This window comes from Aptenodytes patagonicus, chromosome 9 (genome assembly GCF_965638725.1).
Source record: "Aptenodytes patagonicus chromosome 9, bAptPat1.pri.cur, whole genome shotgun sequence".
Classification (NCBI taxonomy): Eukaryota; Metazoa; Chordata; class Aves; order Sphenisciformes; family Spheniscidae; genus Aptenodytes; species Aptenodytes patagonicus.
Window position 1 is genome coordinate 238,016 of NC_134957.1, and position 14,067 is coordinate 252,082.

The 14,067-nt window shown below is 39.6% G+C and overlaps 1 protein-coding gene across 4 annotated transcripts in view; it reads right to left on the reverse strand.

Moving 5' to 3' along the window:
- Window positions 1-384: 384 nt before the first annotated feature.
- Window positions 385-14,067, reverse strand: part of TAF1 (TATA-box binding protein associated factor 1) — a 33,805-nt gene continuing 20,122 nt past the window's right edge. For 2 of the 4 annotated variants that reach the window (XM_076346813.1, XM_076346811.1), the window contains exons 26-40: window positions 13,767-13,978; window positions 13,415-13,523; window positions 13,110-13,208; window positions 12,183-12,360; window positions 10,713-10,780; window positions 10,204-10,326; window positions 9,040-9,132; window positions 8,880-8,964; window positions 8,293-8,360; window positions 8,097-8,213; window positions 5,128-5,253; window positions 3,734-3,832; window positions 3,301-3,451; window positions 2,345-2,522; window positions 385-1,300 (exon numbers count right to left, since the gene is read on the reverse strand). In XM_076346813.1, the coding sequence (XP_076202928.1) occupies window positions 1,084-1,300; window positions 2,345-2,522; window positions 3,301-3,451; window positions 3,734-3,832; window positions 5,128-5,253; window positions 8,097-8,213; window positions 8,293-8,360; window positions 8,880-8,964; window positions 9,040-9,132; window positions 10,204-10,326; window positions 10,713-10,780; window positions 12,183-12,360; window positions 13,110-13,208; window positions 13,415-13,523; window positions 13,767-13,978 (1,923 nt within the window). In that variant the 3' untranslated portion in view covers window positions 385-1,083. The remainder of the gene's footprint in view (window positions 1,301-2,344; window positions 2,523-3,300; window positions 3,452-3,733; window positions 3,833-5,127; window positions 5,254-8,096; window positions 8,214-8,292; window positions 8,361-8,879; window positions 8,965-9,039; window positions 9,133-10,203; window positions 10,327-10,712; window positions 10,781-12,182; window positions 12,361-13,109; window positions 13,209-13,414; window positions 13,524-13,766; window positions 13,979-14,067) is intronic. The other 2 variants (XM_076346814.1, XM_076346812.1) reach the window with 1 other exon arrangement.

The window sequence follows — 14,067 nt, forward strand, 5'->3', positions numbered from 1 at the left end:
CGGGCGGAGCCAACTAGCGGGATCGTATGGGGCCCTTGTGCGGCGGATGGACTTCTACCGGAACTTCCTCCGTCTCCTTCCGCCAAGCCCGCCCTCCGGCAGGCAGGACTGCCATGTACCGCAAATCCAGCTTTGTCAGCTCAGGTATCCTTTCGCGCAAAGCCGTTGCGACAAACGCAGTGGAACTGCGCATGCGCAACCGCCCTCCGTCGTGCGGTTTCCCCCGCACGTGGCGCCCGCGGTACATCCGGGTGCCGGCGGCGCGGTGCCTGCCGGGAAAGCAAGGGCGGGAGCGAGCGGGGCTCCGCGGGCCCGGCCCACGGCACCTGCGCTCACTAGGCAGCCGCAGCGGGGCGCGGAGAAACGGCAATAAAGCGGCGCGTCTTTAAACCTTCTCGAGTTTTATTTACATGGACGCAGTCGGTGGTACAGCAGAATTTCATACAGAACCCCAGCGTCTGTACATGCTTTCCAGGCAACTGAGAATGAGGAATCTCCTGTGAATAATGAGCCTGCTTGAAGGCTCAAATTACCAAATTCTGATTTCTGGGAGTAATTGCAACTTTAAAAAAAAAAAATAGGGCAGCTGTTTACTGAGGTATTCAAAGTAGTCAGGCAATTATCAAAACCAGTCTGGGTCCACGCTGTGGAAGGAAAAACCTTCCCTTCTGAAATGAAAAGTGTTTTATAGTTTTTTTTATCACAACAGTAGGTATTTTATTCTGAGCAAGCATTTTTCTCCTGACAGACTTGAATGTATCCAACAGGCCAGTATTTATGAGAAATTATTTTACATCTATAAAGACTGAAGAACAAACCATACAAATCTTCATCTGGATTCTGGAACTAGTACCAGTTACAACAACCAAAAACTTCAGCAGGGCACGCTTGTCTAAAGCTTACTTTTCACCATTTACTCAGTCACATAACATGTTTTATAATCGATTAAAATATTATATAAAAAAAAAAATCTACTTCTTGTTAACACAGTCCACACTACACTGTTCCTTATACCAAACCGGGACAAGAGAAATTCAGGAGCCAAGAGTAGCCCAGTATGACCATCATATCAGGAAAGGGGGTTTATTCATCCGAGTCCAGGTCACTGTCTCCTGCAATAGAATGAAAGTCCTCACTGTCTTCCTCATCCTCGGACAGATGGACCTGACTTAATACGCTTGGCCCGCAGCGCTGCTGTTCTTCCTCTTCCTCCTCTTCTGAGATCTCATATCCTCCAATACTGCTGAAACTAGTATCTCTTGTGTTGGATTTTGGGTCTGGTTCTTCATAGCTGCCATAACTAGAAGAAAGAAGATACTCTTACTATACCATCATGTCAAATCAGCTGCTGATACCGACAATTCTGTATTTAACTCCTGTAAAAAGTCCCTGGCTTGAAGTCCTTGTGGAACACTCGGAACCACTGTGCACTTCAATTCTGTTAATGGCCAGCTTTTTAAAATAAAAAAAACAGTTCTCCTGATAAAACAATCATCTACCAGCTTGCTCATCCCTCTCTGATACACTCAGGGCAGGAAAAAACAGATTGCTCCAACACCTTCCATCTGTCACCTTTACTGCAGACAGCCCACTATCATCATCTTCTCTAGCATTTTCTGCTGACTATTGTCAAGGTACTGGGCTGGACCGACCATTTGCCTGACCCAGCATAGCTACCTGTATGATAATTTATTACGTAAATATCAATAATACTATAAGGGACTGAATTCCACGAGTAGAAAAAGAAGAGAATCTAATGCTAATACTCTACAGAATGGCCAGAGAAGGAAGAGTAGGTCAGTATTCTCTCAAGTGAATGCAAAAAATTAAAGCTGATATTGCTGTACTTGTCATTTTCTAATAATGGAACTCCTTCCAAAATACAGAATATGCATATTCCTATTCTTTTGGACTTCAACTAAGCAGTTTCCTTTCAAGTAAGGAAATGCTTATTCTAACAGGAAAAAAACCAAAACCCATGGAGTTAATCAGCTAAATCATCTTTTAACTTCAAAGACATCTTGTAGTTTCCGAGACAACCTATAAAAACCTTTATTTGTCCTGCTTTCAAAAACCACTATGTACAGGAAATTATCTAACTTACAAGAAAGAGTATTTTTTTAATTTAACATTTTTATTAGTGAAAATCTAACAGCAAAACCAAATTTCTGTCAATAAGTAAATTGCAATTATGATAATTATGGTTGCAACACTAAAAACAGTGACAAAATAAAAGAAAAAATGAGATATTCTTCAGCTTTTTATGATAAACACTTCAGAAATCTCTAAGAGAAGGGATTTTGTTTTGAATAATTATTTTAACAAGATTCTCAGCTATAATTACCTGATATTACTGTCCTCCATAACATGAGATGTCTCTCCACCATCTCCTTCATAAGACATCATGCTTTCTTCATTGTCCATGCCCATTCGTGTGTTCTCTTGAAGAACATGAGGTTGTTTAGGTCTCACTGCATTGGGCTCCACATCCGAGTCACTGCCACTCTCACTCAGTTGGATAGCTGACATTTGGTCATAAAGCAACAGTTTTGTTCTGTCACAGTTACATACCCATTGTCTTTGTTTAAAGGCTACAATATTGACTGTAAGGAATGTATACAAAGTAGTGCCTCCACAAGGGTAGCAAAAAGGGTATCTGGGAGGTGATACCACTTACTGAGTACCCAATTCTGATGTTATTCAAAAGCAATTTCATTACCACCATTACTCAAAAAGGCCTTATTTGCTTGTCTACTCTGAATAATTCCCCCTTCTTCGCCCCTAATAATTTTCAGAAGCCATTGCTAAATACCACTATAAGCTTTTCTGCACGGCAAGTTTTTTAGTAAAACAGGGAAATAATCTGAAGAACCTCCAGACACCTCTTCCAGTTCTTGATAACATTGACCACACTGTTTCATATAAAAATAAATATTGTGCTTTTACTAAATTGCCCATTCCTGGCTCTGCACACCAAATCATAGTCCCAGTCTTTTCAGAACCATTTGCAGTTTCACTTTATGAAATACAATCACCAGATCTTGTCTTAACTCTGCTTTCTTTTGTGTCCATACTTACAGCACTCCTATTCCACTTCGTTTTCAGTTCCATTTATGTTCATCCAGTTTTCTCATCTTGCTTTTTGGTCTCTCTTCCTTTTTGACTACTAGACCACCTGGCCTACATATCCCAATTATGCTCTACGCTCTCTACTGCATGTTTTTGTGATGGAAGCATGAGATTAACTGGGTTTATTAACAACCAGTTCCTATTCAACCTTTTATAAAAAAGGACACCTACATGAGAAAGGATTATCTCCCTCTTCATCACTCCCATCATCGTCATCCTCTCCATCCGACATGAGCAAATCTTCATAGAGGACACTGGCCTGGGGCTGCTGGGCTGATCCTTCTTCTTCATCAGCAAGGTCACCATCTGCATCTTCAACTTCCTAGGTCATACAGAACAGGGATAGTGAAAATCAAACAACATATAAACTACTGCTGCCATTTCCAGTATATGCCTATTATTTATCACACTGTTCATTCTGAAGTATTCACTCATTTCATAATGCTAACATTTTAAAACTACATTTAAGAGTCTAGCTATTGCTATGAATACTGCTGTCTTCCAGGGTGGCAGACACAGCAGACAGCCCTTATACTATGGAGACTTCTACAAGTATGCAAGTCAACACGTAGACTGTGGCTGGGATTTCTATAAATATACTCACTGGGGCTGGAGTCTTAGGTTTCCCATCATCATCCTCATCAAACCCTTCAATATCTACGTCAGAGTCTTCCTCGCCCAGCCTACCTCGCCCTTGGCGCATCTGAATGGGAACACAAATAGCAATACCACTGAGGAAGGCACTACTGGATATAAACCAAAGGGTATGACTGACATCTGGACCACAATGATGGTGCAGGAGTACAGGGGGGAAAGACAAAAAGAAAAATATATGTATATCACTCTCAGAGCAAGGATCCTTTCGCTCTTTATTCCAAGATCAGAAAGCACACGGTCTCCACACACTTTTATCCTGATGTGCTCATCCTTGAAAAGGGAATCTCCAGCCTTACAGCACCAGAGTTCTTTGTTTACCTAGCTGTATCTGGAAAATACCACTAGATCTTAAAAAGTGCTTATTTTCACAAAATATTTTAAAAGCAGACAACAGTTTCCAACAAATCTTCTCCTGCCCTTCTCTCTCCTGTTCTTCCCTCAGTCACCATGAGTCCAAGGTAGAGAGGACACGCAGATTGCGTCCCAAAGACTATAAATTGAAAGTCTATAGAAAGCTTGAAGACTTCCAAATCTAGAAGGCATTCTCAAAGCTACAGACAGCCACTATAGACAGAACTATTCACATTCAATCTCTGTTTGTCTGGATTGCTCAGAATAGCTCTCACTAGTCTTTCTGGTACTACCTTCAGTCTCATGGCCCTCCTCACCTTCTTCATCCTCCTGGTAATTTATTTTCATGGTCATATTACTGCATCTCATTCTGCTATTCCCTCTCCTCCAACAATTTTTTTTTGTTTAATACAGAATAAAGACTAAGGAAAAATATTCTGTGGTTACTGTAACAAGTTCATTTATAACGATTTAATACCTTTAACCTGCCTTTTTTTTTTTCTTTTACAACTACAAAGTATCTACAGTGGCAACCATCTCTTCCTAGGTGTTTGTACAGCTTCTAATCGTCACTAGATGCAACCATAATAATCTAATTATCATCTTCCAAATCTGTAGAATATACTTCACCATTTCCCTATTCAGAATCAACAAGGCATGTTAGCCCTTTATAGCATGAGTCACCAGGTTTCTACTCCCAGAAGTAGTGAAGCAAACAAATATCTGGCCTTAGGCAGATTCTTTTCCAGCTTTTGATTCTCTATTCTTTGTTTTGCAGCGTCTCAATTCCCCGTGCTCTTTAAATTTTTCCTTTTCCCTGAGAGCAGTCAAAATGAAGGAAATTGCATAACTTCTGAAATGGATTCCCTTCTCTGCTTGGGAAACCTGCTGATCTTTGTCACCTGTTTCCTACATAGTAATTGCCTCCTTTCAGTAATTTGCTTATACAACCCAACTCTCCAACCACATGAAAAAATGGAGGATTCTGACCTGAGTTCCTCGCTTCTCTGGGGTAGTGATGGGAGTGTCCATAGCAGACAAATTGCTCTCATCTTGATAGACTGAAGCATCATGTGACATACTGAGGGAAGTGTTGGTATCATACAAATCAGGTGGCTAAAGTATATGTGGAGACAGGAGACATAACATTCTCAGGCACTGAACTGAGACTAGAACAGTATCTTGAGAGGCAAGACTGGGATTTTAGGACTAAATGCAATATGCATTTGTGTTTATATTATTAAACACTGTTTAATCAAAATAAGCTATTTATTCTTAAAGAACAAACATGGTAAAATACAATAGCTCACAACCTCAGGTTTGAAGTTTGCCAAATAGCAGATTTTTAAATAGAAGTCAGTACTTCTATGCAATGCAATCCTACAGAGGCCAAAATCGTAAATGGACTCCAAAAGGATTAGATAGATTTATAGAGAATAGGCCTCTCTGTAGCTCATAAATACAATGGTCCAGATGCAACACCAGTTTAAGGTGCCTGAACAGCCAATTGCCAGAAGCAGAGAGGCTTCACTGTAAGAAGGATCACTGTATGTTTGCATCCACTCACTTCTGGTCCCTGCCAGAGACAGAATACTTGATTACATCAACCTTTGGTTCGACTCAGCACGGCCCTTTTAATTTCCATTCCTACAATGGAAATGGTGTTGCAACCACAAATGCTGCTATCAGAACTGAAAAACATCTATCACATATGAAATAGCAAAGCTTCAACTTTCAATCAATTCTATGTAAATCACTGGCTCAAGAGTCCCTAAAGCTGACAAAAGCAAGAAAAAAGGGGGGTTTGGATAAAAGCCAATCTGTAGTTTGCATGCCACCTGACCTCTGAAGAGTTAATGAGGAACTACAGATTAGGATTTTGATAAAATGCCCTTATAATACACAGTTTATATATCATGACAATCCTGAAAGTGTTAAGAGCAGCAGCAGCAATACCGTTTAAATTAGGCAAAACAGGCTTCCTAAGAATTTAAACAGACATGTAAACCACAGACAGCTCTCTACTTGCTGCATTTGCTTTTTATATTCTGGAGTCCAACTCCTGAAGATACATATGGGGAGATAAATATTAGTCATCATAACAGCATATGAAATAAAGGGAACCAAAGCCAAGCAACCATCACCAGACCCGCCATCTGTGACATCAAGTTTGGGAGTGTGGGAAGCGCGAGTGTACCTCCAGCCAAGAAGCAGAGGGAAAGGGTGCTTTCAGATGACAAGTTCAAGGGAGAAGCTCAGGAAGCTCCCTCCTTTAGGAAGAACTGAGAAGGAGCAGACAACTAATAGGCAGTTCACTGCTCAGGCCTCTTCTCCTCTCTCTTGATCACCAACTTGGAAAAAATCAGAACAGGTAATACTGCTTTTGGGAAGGAAACCATCAGATAGAAGAATGACATTTTTGTCCCTCATTCTCTGAGGTATTGGGATCATCCTTGATTCCATCTAATCTTCCTTGAAATGTGTCAATAGATAGTTTCAACAACTAATCTCCAAAGTCTCCCTTGTAGCCTGACACTTCCCATTGCCAGGAAGGTCTTCTTCCATGATATGTTTAAGTATTCCCACCCCGTTGAATTCAATTATCATTCCTAGCAAGTTCTTTCTAGCTTCCTAAAATGCTACATTTTGGGGCTTTTTTTTTGTGGGAAGAGATGGATGGAGGGTGTTAAATACTGCCCCAAAATTGTTTGTAGCCTGCTATCCTGGCTCCAGCCATATAATCTTTGTATACTTATTGCTTAAACAAATTTTAAACTCATTTTTCTCTTAAAAATAATCTTTATAAGTTCTTAAATTGTTCCTGAACTTCAAGCCCCTCTTTTCTGCTCTGACTTTACTAAAATTAAATGCAACTTTCCAGATGTAATCACACCAGACTTGCACAGAATAGAAAAATTATTGGTCTACAATCGGAATGAACAACTGCAAAGAAAGCTTTGCTCTGTCTTCCTATACTGGGTATACAACATTTGAATTTTGATCATTCAGTTGTTAGCAGAGAGATCCTTCCCAAGGCCTATGAACTTCAACAGTTTTTCCAAATAAACAAAAGGCACATCTCAGACACTAGGATGACATTCCCTGAACCATTACCTAATTTATCCGGCAAATTCCAAAGGTAATTTTATTTTTCAGGAATGAACTTGTCATTCCCGGTGAAAGATTTTTACTGATGTTTTTAAAAACAACCAAACACCCCGAGGCAAGAAGAAGCATTAGGGAAAAAAAAAAGCCTAAATAGCTTATAAAACTTTGCCAAACTGTAAACACTGAAAAAGCTGTCTGTCATACAATCTCCAGTATAAATTATGCTTCCAACTTGGTCTATAATACATACAAAATAACTGATACACACAATTGTCTTCTATAGAATAATAATGGAGAGTAAAAAATGTTATTTCCATTAGAACCAAAATAAAGAAATGTAAAGAATCCCACCAAAGAATGCAGAGGAGTCATACTTCGCTGACCATATTAGGCAGTTTCTTTGCTCATAGCAATAAGCCTCATCAAGAGTATCCCCACCAAACAGCTCTCTGGCTTCTCAGCACTACAGTATTGATGTTTTTTCTTCATGTTCTCCTTACCTTTTCACTGCTTGCCTTTTGAGGGTTTCTAACTGCTACACTTGCAAAGTCTTTGAAGTTCCAACCAATATTCAAGTTGTACCTGACTGTACAGAGCTCATCTTGAGACCAGTTTTGCAAGTTGCTTGGGAAATTACCTTCTTTGTCTTAGGTATCTCACTCTCTGAAGCATCATAACCGCTTCTCATATTTATCCTTAAAAAATAGCTGTTAGCACACCATCCAAGATACTCTACTAAAAGACAAACTGCAGACAGATGGAGAACAGTAAACAAAGAGGCACCTCCAGATCAAACATCCAGGAGATTGAAACTAGAAGAAAGGAAGTGAAAACTTTGCTTGGTCACTTGCCTGTGGAGTGTAGGGACCAGGGGTCATAGGATCAAGACTTTCCAGATCTGCCTCCTCTAGTGCTGCTTCCTTAGCAGTAGAGATGTCTCTCTCAAGTTGAGTCAGATGCTCATCATACTAAGAACAGAGAAGCTTGCTAAGGTTGCAGAACAGAAAACTCAAACATATGAAACTATTACAGTAGTCATCCACATACCTCAGCTAAAGTTTGATAACAGATGTTTACAATCTCCTGGGCTGTTTTTGTGTACTGACTGTCTGGCCCTGTAGTAAGACACAAATCTCTTTATGCATTCTGACATTTGCTCAGTTCCAGCTACTGAGACAGAAAGACTGGTTTTGGTTACACAGCTCTCATGACACAGATCCCTAAATCCCAACACATTCTGATCTAAGGAGAAATATAAAGCAGGTTTCACATTTAGCTAACAAAGCGCAACCAGTTTGTTCCAGCATTAAAAATATGATTTAGGAGACAGGAAGGTTGTACCCTGTCAATCTCAAGGAAATTCCCAGAAACAAGTCATTGAAGCAAAGATGTGTACTGAACAAGTAGAAAATCCTCCCCAAATATAACTGCCCCATTCTGCACAAGATGGTAAATAAAGCACCATGTGACAGTGAAAACATCACTGTTCAAGCATCTCTTTTCTCAGCAGGAAAGGAAAGCAACAATCAAGCTGAGGATTCACAGCTTCAGGCTTTGACAGCACTACAGAGCAGGTGCCCAGATGTATTCATTTAAGTACAGAAGGCAGCTGAAGCCTTATTTTCACCACCTACCATTGTACTTAATGCTGTTGGCAAGGATGAGGTTAACATCATGCAGGAAAGTCTCTCTGTTCTGGTATTTGTGTTTGGAGATATTCTGGAAGAGATTGTCACCTGGTAAGTAATCAAATCTAAACATCTCTCAAGTGGCTGCTCAGTTCAAGCTACACACCTTGCGGATAGTCTCCAGATCCATTGGATTAGCAATCACCTTGTAATAATCAGGAACAAACTTTTTGTTAACTGGATGATGAAATGGCCAAGACTGAAGGAAAGAAAACAGACAAGTTTAGTTTCTGTGTAGAATTTTTTACAGTTTGAGCTACAAATTTCATAAAGCAAGTCTCTAAAACTGATTAACACTGAAAATGTATGAGAAGTATTTATCACAAGGCATCCAATCATTTAGCTTCAGGACAGAAATACAAAAAAGATCTACCAGTTGGATTTTTAACTAAGCCTGTTAATACCTGTTTGACAGTAGGAACATGTAATACAAAATAATAATCATACAAAGGACTTTTCTATTTAATATCACTGTTTCCTCCACAACATAACTGCAGTGTCCAGCAAGAACACTCATTGCTTGTACAATAAACAAAGAATATAAACCTAGGTCTGATCTCACAACGGGGGCTATATATACCAATTTAACAGTTCATCATGGTGTGACAGCATAGAAAAACTCAAATCTGTTTCTAAACATCAGAAATGAGAACTTGGTGACAACAGAGAATGGAACCAACAAAGTTTTAAAGAGGACAGGCATTAAGCCCTCTCTCATGCAGTCTAACCACTACAGACTCTTGTTCCTTACTCCATTCAGACACAATACACGTTGTAGGTGAGTGACACTGAAGTCCTCATCTGTGCAGTTTTATTTGGTAAGATTAAGGGTTGGGTTTTTTTAATACTAACAAACTAGTACAACACTGGGTAAACCTGATCAATTAGAAATCAGCTTGTGTTTCGTTTGCACCTGAAAACTGTACCTTTGCAGAGTGCTTTGAGATCTACCAAAGCAAGTGCTATAAGCAGCAGGAGAGGAGTATGTTTTATAATGACCACGTTTAATGAAAATCAGTGACTTCATACTAATGGGAGGTTCACACAGGCACTATCCGCAAGTGAAAGCAGCAGCAAAAAAACCCGGAACCCAGCCTTCACTTCTGGACCTTTGCTCCAGTGAAGGGGGTGAGTACAGGTGTGTCTACCAGTCAGAAGATCACAGGCTAACTCCCTGACAGAGAACTCAACCACAATGTAAATATACAGCCACAGGGCTATAATCAACACATTTTGCACATCACACACACACTCTACTCAAGCTACATACATCTGGAACTGCCATCATCTTCTGAGTGACAATGTTGTCCAAAATGAAGGAAAAGGCCACTTGATCATCATCATCCAAGAGGGGATTAATGGCTTTTTCTAATCGAGCCAGTTTATCTTCCTTCTGCAATAAAAGTACACATCAGTGGCTGACCCTAGATTAATAACTGTTAAGATCAGGATACTCTGTCCCAGATACTCCCATTAACCCTTTTATGAAGACACTTGTAAATAAGGGGGGGATAATAGCCTAGATATAAGCCTACAAAGAAGATAAAGTAACTAGAGTAACAAACGAGCATCTGTTTTCTGAGAAAGACTCCAATGTGAACTGTTTAAAGTTGTAAAAATTCAAATACACCCCAGGATGGGGGGAGGAGTTCCCTTATTCTTCTACTCTCCTTAAAGCCCTGTGTTTTGCCTACTCACATCCTATATCCTCAAACTCCTCAACCACCCCTCACCATCCCTCCCTCTCCACTCTGACCACAACTCATTCACAAGACTTGCCTCTTTCAGCTTTTCATCACACAGGTCCAGCATGGACTGAGATATCTGTGTCAGTGAGTGCTTTGGCCCTGCAAACACACAGCAAGTACAGTGAGATACTCCAGCCTGATTAAAAAGGCCAATTATGTCACAATATGAATTAATCTTTGCTCCTAAAGCATCACTGATTGTATTTCTAGCACAGTTGGAAGTATATCCTCAAGTATATTCTCAATACATACAATTACTGAAGCTTAGTATGGATTTTATATGAGAGAAGGTTATTTGTAGCAAATATTCACACTTCTGGTATATATTCTGTTACAGTTTGGAAACCCTATGGGAAAGCAGCTGTGGCTGTAGAAGACTGGCCTCTAAGCCCTCCACCTTTGCCAAACTTTCAGAGTGTAAGTCATGAAATTTCTGTTTCCTTCACTAAATCCAGTCAGTGAAGCAGAACTGCTAAGGAAGGCAAGATGGACATTTAAGGAATATTCAGGAAACCACAGCTTTAAATAATGTCATGATTCCTCAGACATGGAAACAAGTATTTGCAACAGAACTATGAAAAAAATTCTCATTTATTAGGACAAAACAGGGACTTAGCCGTCAAAATAATAAAGGAAGCAGTAAAGGCCCAAAACCAGTGCTGTCAGTGTCACCCCGAATGCTGCACAGCCCAGAGAGGCTCAATGCAGCTGGGAGGATTTTTTATCTGTCGAATGAATACTTTTTGGACAAAGACCTTTCTATCAGCAGTCAGAATACAGCTGACCTATAGTTGCTCAATGAATCAGCACTTTTCCCCAGCAGATGCATGCTCTACTGCAGAATCTACGCTTTTTGTTTTTTTTTAAACTAGCTTTCTGACCTTTGCAAATGGGGAAAAATTTATTGCAACTAAGAACCAAGATATGCAAAATCATTACAGTAAACTCTACTCAAAGCTGCATGCTCCAAGGCAATGGCTTCAAAAGGTGTGAACTATTCCTATTTGTATTGCAAGATTCATTCACTAAAGCATAATATTGAAAAATAAGTTCGCAAGTATCTCCCCACCGATCCATGTCTGAAAGCAAAATGGAAGGACGCTCATAATGTAGTATACTGAAAACAATGTTTTGCTTAGCTTCACCCTATACGAAGGGGATATGCAGGACTTTGCTTCAGTGCAGTTTGACTTAATACATGCACCAGTGTCTTCAGTCATTGATAGGTCCATAACTGAACTTCAGTTACTACACCATAGTCATCATTTAGTTATTGTTAAATGCTAGGGTCCACTTCTTTCTTATTTATGAATTAGCTCATTAACATTAATATAGTCTTTCAGGTATATCTGGAAAAACATGTTTATTGTTGCCATCTGATAGGTGAATTTTTTCTGCTTTTCTGTTGCTTTCGTTATTTCTGAAAGTAAGAGATCTACACCTCATACATGTACAACGTTATTAGCAGAAACACAGTTTCCCTGCGTTGTTAATAGCCTACCATTGTATGTCGCACTGTTCTTAACAATTAGTTCCAGATGTTCTCTGAACTCTTCTCGGGATGGGTACTGCCGCTTACGAACATTTTCACGCAGGGTCTGTAAATCCATGGGCCGAGTAATAATCTTATAATAATCTTTGACAACTTTTGGATTTACAGGTGTATGAAAGGGGTATGTCTGAGGATGAAAAGAAAAAAATGAATGCTTATCAACACAGTACTAGCACAGCTAATCTCCAGTTTAACCTCCACAGTTGAATAGGCACTAACGTATAAAACCTTTACACAATCAGTGTAAGTGTAATCCCTTAACTGCACCAGGGAAAATATGATAAGCTCAGCCCCATAGTGGCTATCACTTTCTTCTACAAAATGTTCTTTAATACCATTATGAGAAGAAAAATCTCACAAAGAATTCTCAGATCGTATTTTTGGTTATGCAGCACGCAAGTCAAGAAACTGAACTTTAATTTCTCATTTCAACTCAAATCTTCCATTTAATCTTTTGATTTTGCAAGTTTCTGGTAAAATCTGGTTGGAAACAGTGAAGTACACAATTTTCTTCAGTGCCACATATATTAAAAAAGTATTCCACATTGCTACATCGAGTGTTATGCATCTTTTTCTGGTTTTGTTGAAGGGAAAAAAAAAAAATCACATCCCAGGTTTTTAATATGTATCCACGCAGAACATTATTTTTGAACATTCAACATTATTTTCTGATATGGATGTTTTCATCTCAAAAAGATTCTGAGCTGAGGTAACTTATGAAATAATGCACACCAACTGTGTGCAGAGCAGGGGGAAATGGGGTGGCACACCATTCACCTGAGAAAAGCCTAGCCTAATTTTGGTGTCTACCACACATAACCTACTTCAACCATATTGCTTAAGACACAGGTTTTTGGTCTCATAGCTTAAACTTACATTAGGAAGATCCCTTATGTCATTGATGATGCCCTCCAAGATGGATGACAGTGTCACCATGGGATCTGTTCGCCGTCGGTGGATAGATTTATGAGGACGCTAAAGAAATCAGAGGCAGAAAAATTAAGGCAGTTCCAAAATGCAAAATATTTACCCACAGAAATCCTAGGCAATTTAGTTTATTCATTTACTGGGTAGGTATCTGTGTTGCATGCAGAGGATGCACAGGAGTAGTAAAGAAACTGGCCAGTTGGTACAAACAGAAACAGAGATGCTGCAATCAGCTCAGTAACACCTTCACTCACATTCAGATAATCACAGTGAACGGTTGTCCCTACTCGCCGCTTCTTCTTTGGAGGAAGCTGCTGTTTAGGAAATTTCAGGACCAGTGATTTCCTGCGAACCTCATCTGCACTAGGTAAAAACAAAAAAGCATAATACTTCCTCCAGCCCTCTTGCGAATCAAGACCATTTGTCCCCCAGTATTGGCTCTAGGCTCATCTGCCATAATACCAAATACACAATTGAAATACTGTAGTAACAGCCTATGTAAAGCCCTGTCACTTTATTCCTGTGATTAATATACATTAGTATTCTGCACTAAGCTCTAAATTGTTTTTTCTTACTACCCATCGGTATCTCTGCTTCTTCCCTTACCTCTCAATCAGTTGTTTTCCCAGGACAATTTTTGTTCCTTCTACTTTGATGAGTTCTTCATTATCATTGTGAATGACTGTTTTTTCCAGCTCTTCCTCCTGCTCCTCTGTCATTGCAACAGGATTAGAAGGTGGGGCATTTGTTTGGTAGTAAAGAGGGCAGAACTTATTAGTCCTCATATGGCCAATTGCACCACATGCTCCACATTTTAGCTACAAAATATAAGAAAGATTACAGATCAGAATTCATACATAGGCTCCTGGTTTAGAGGCAAAGTATCATTAAAATCCCCTAGTCAGAC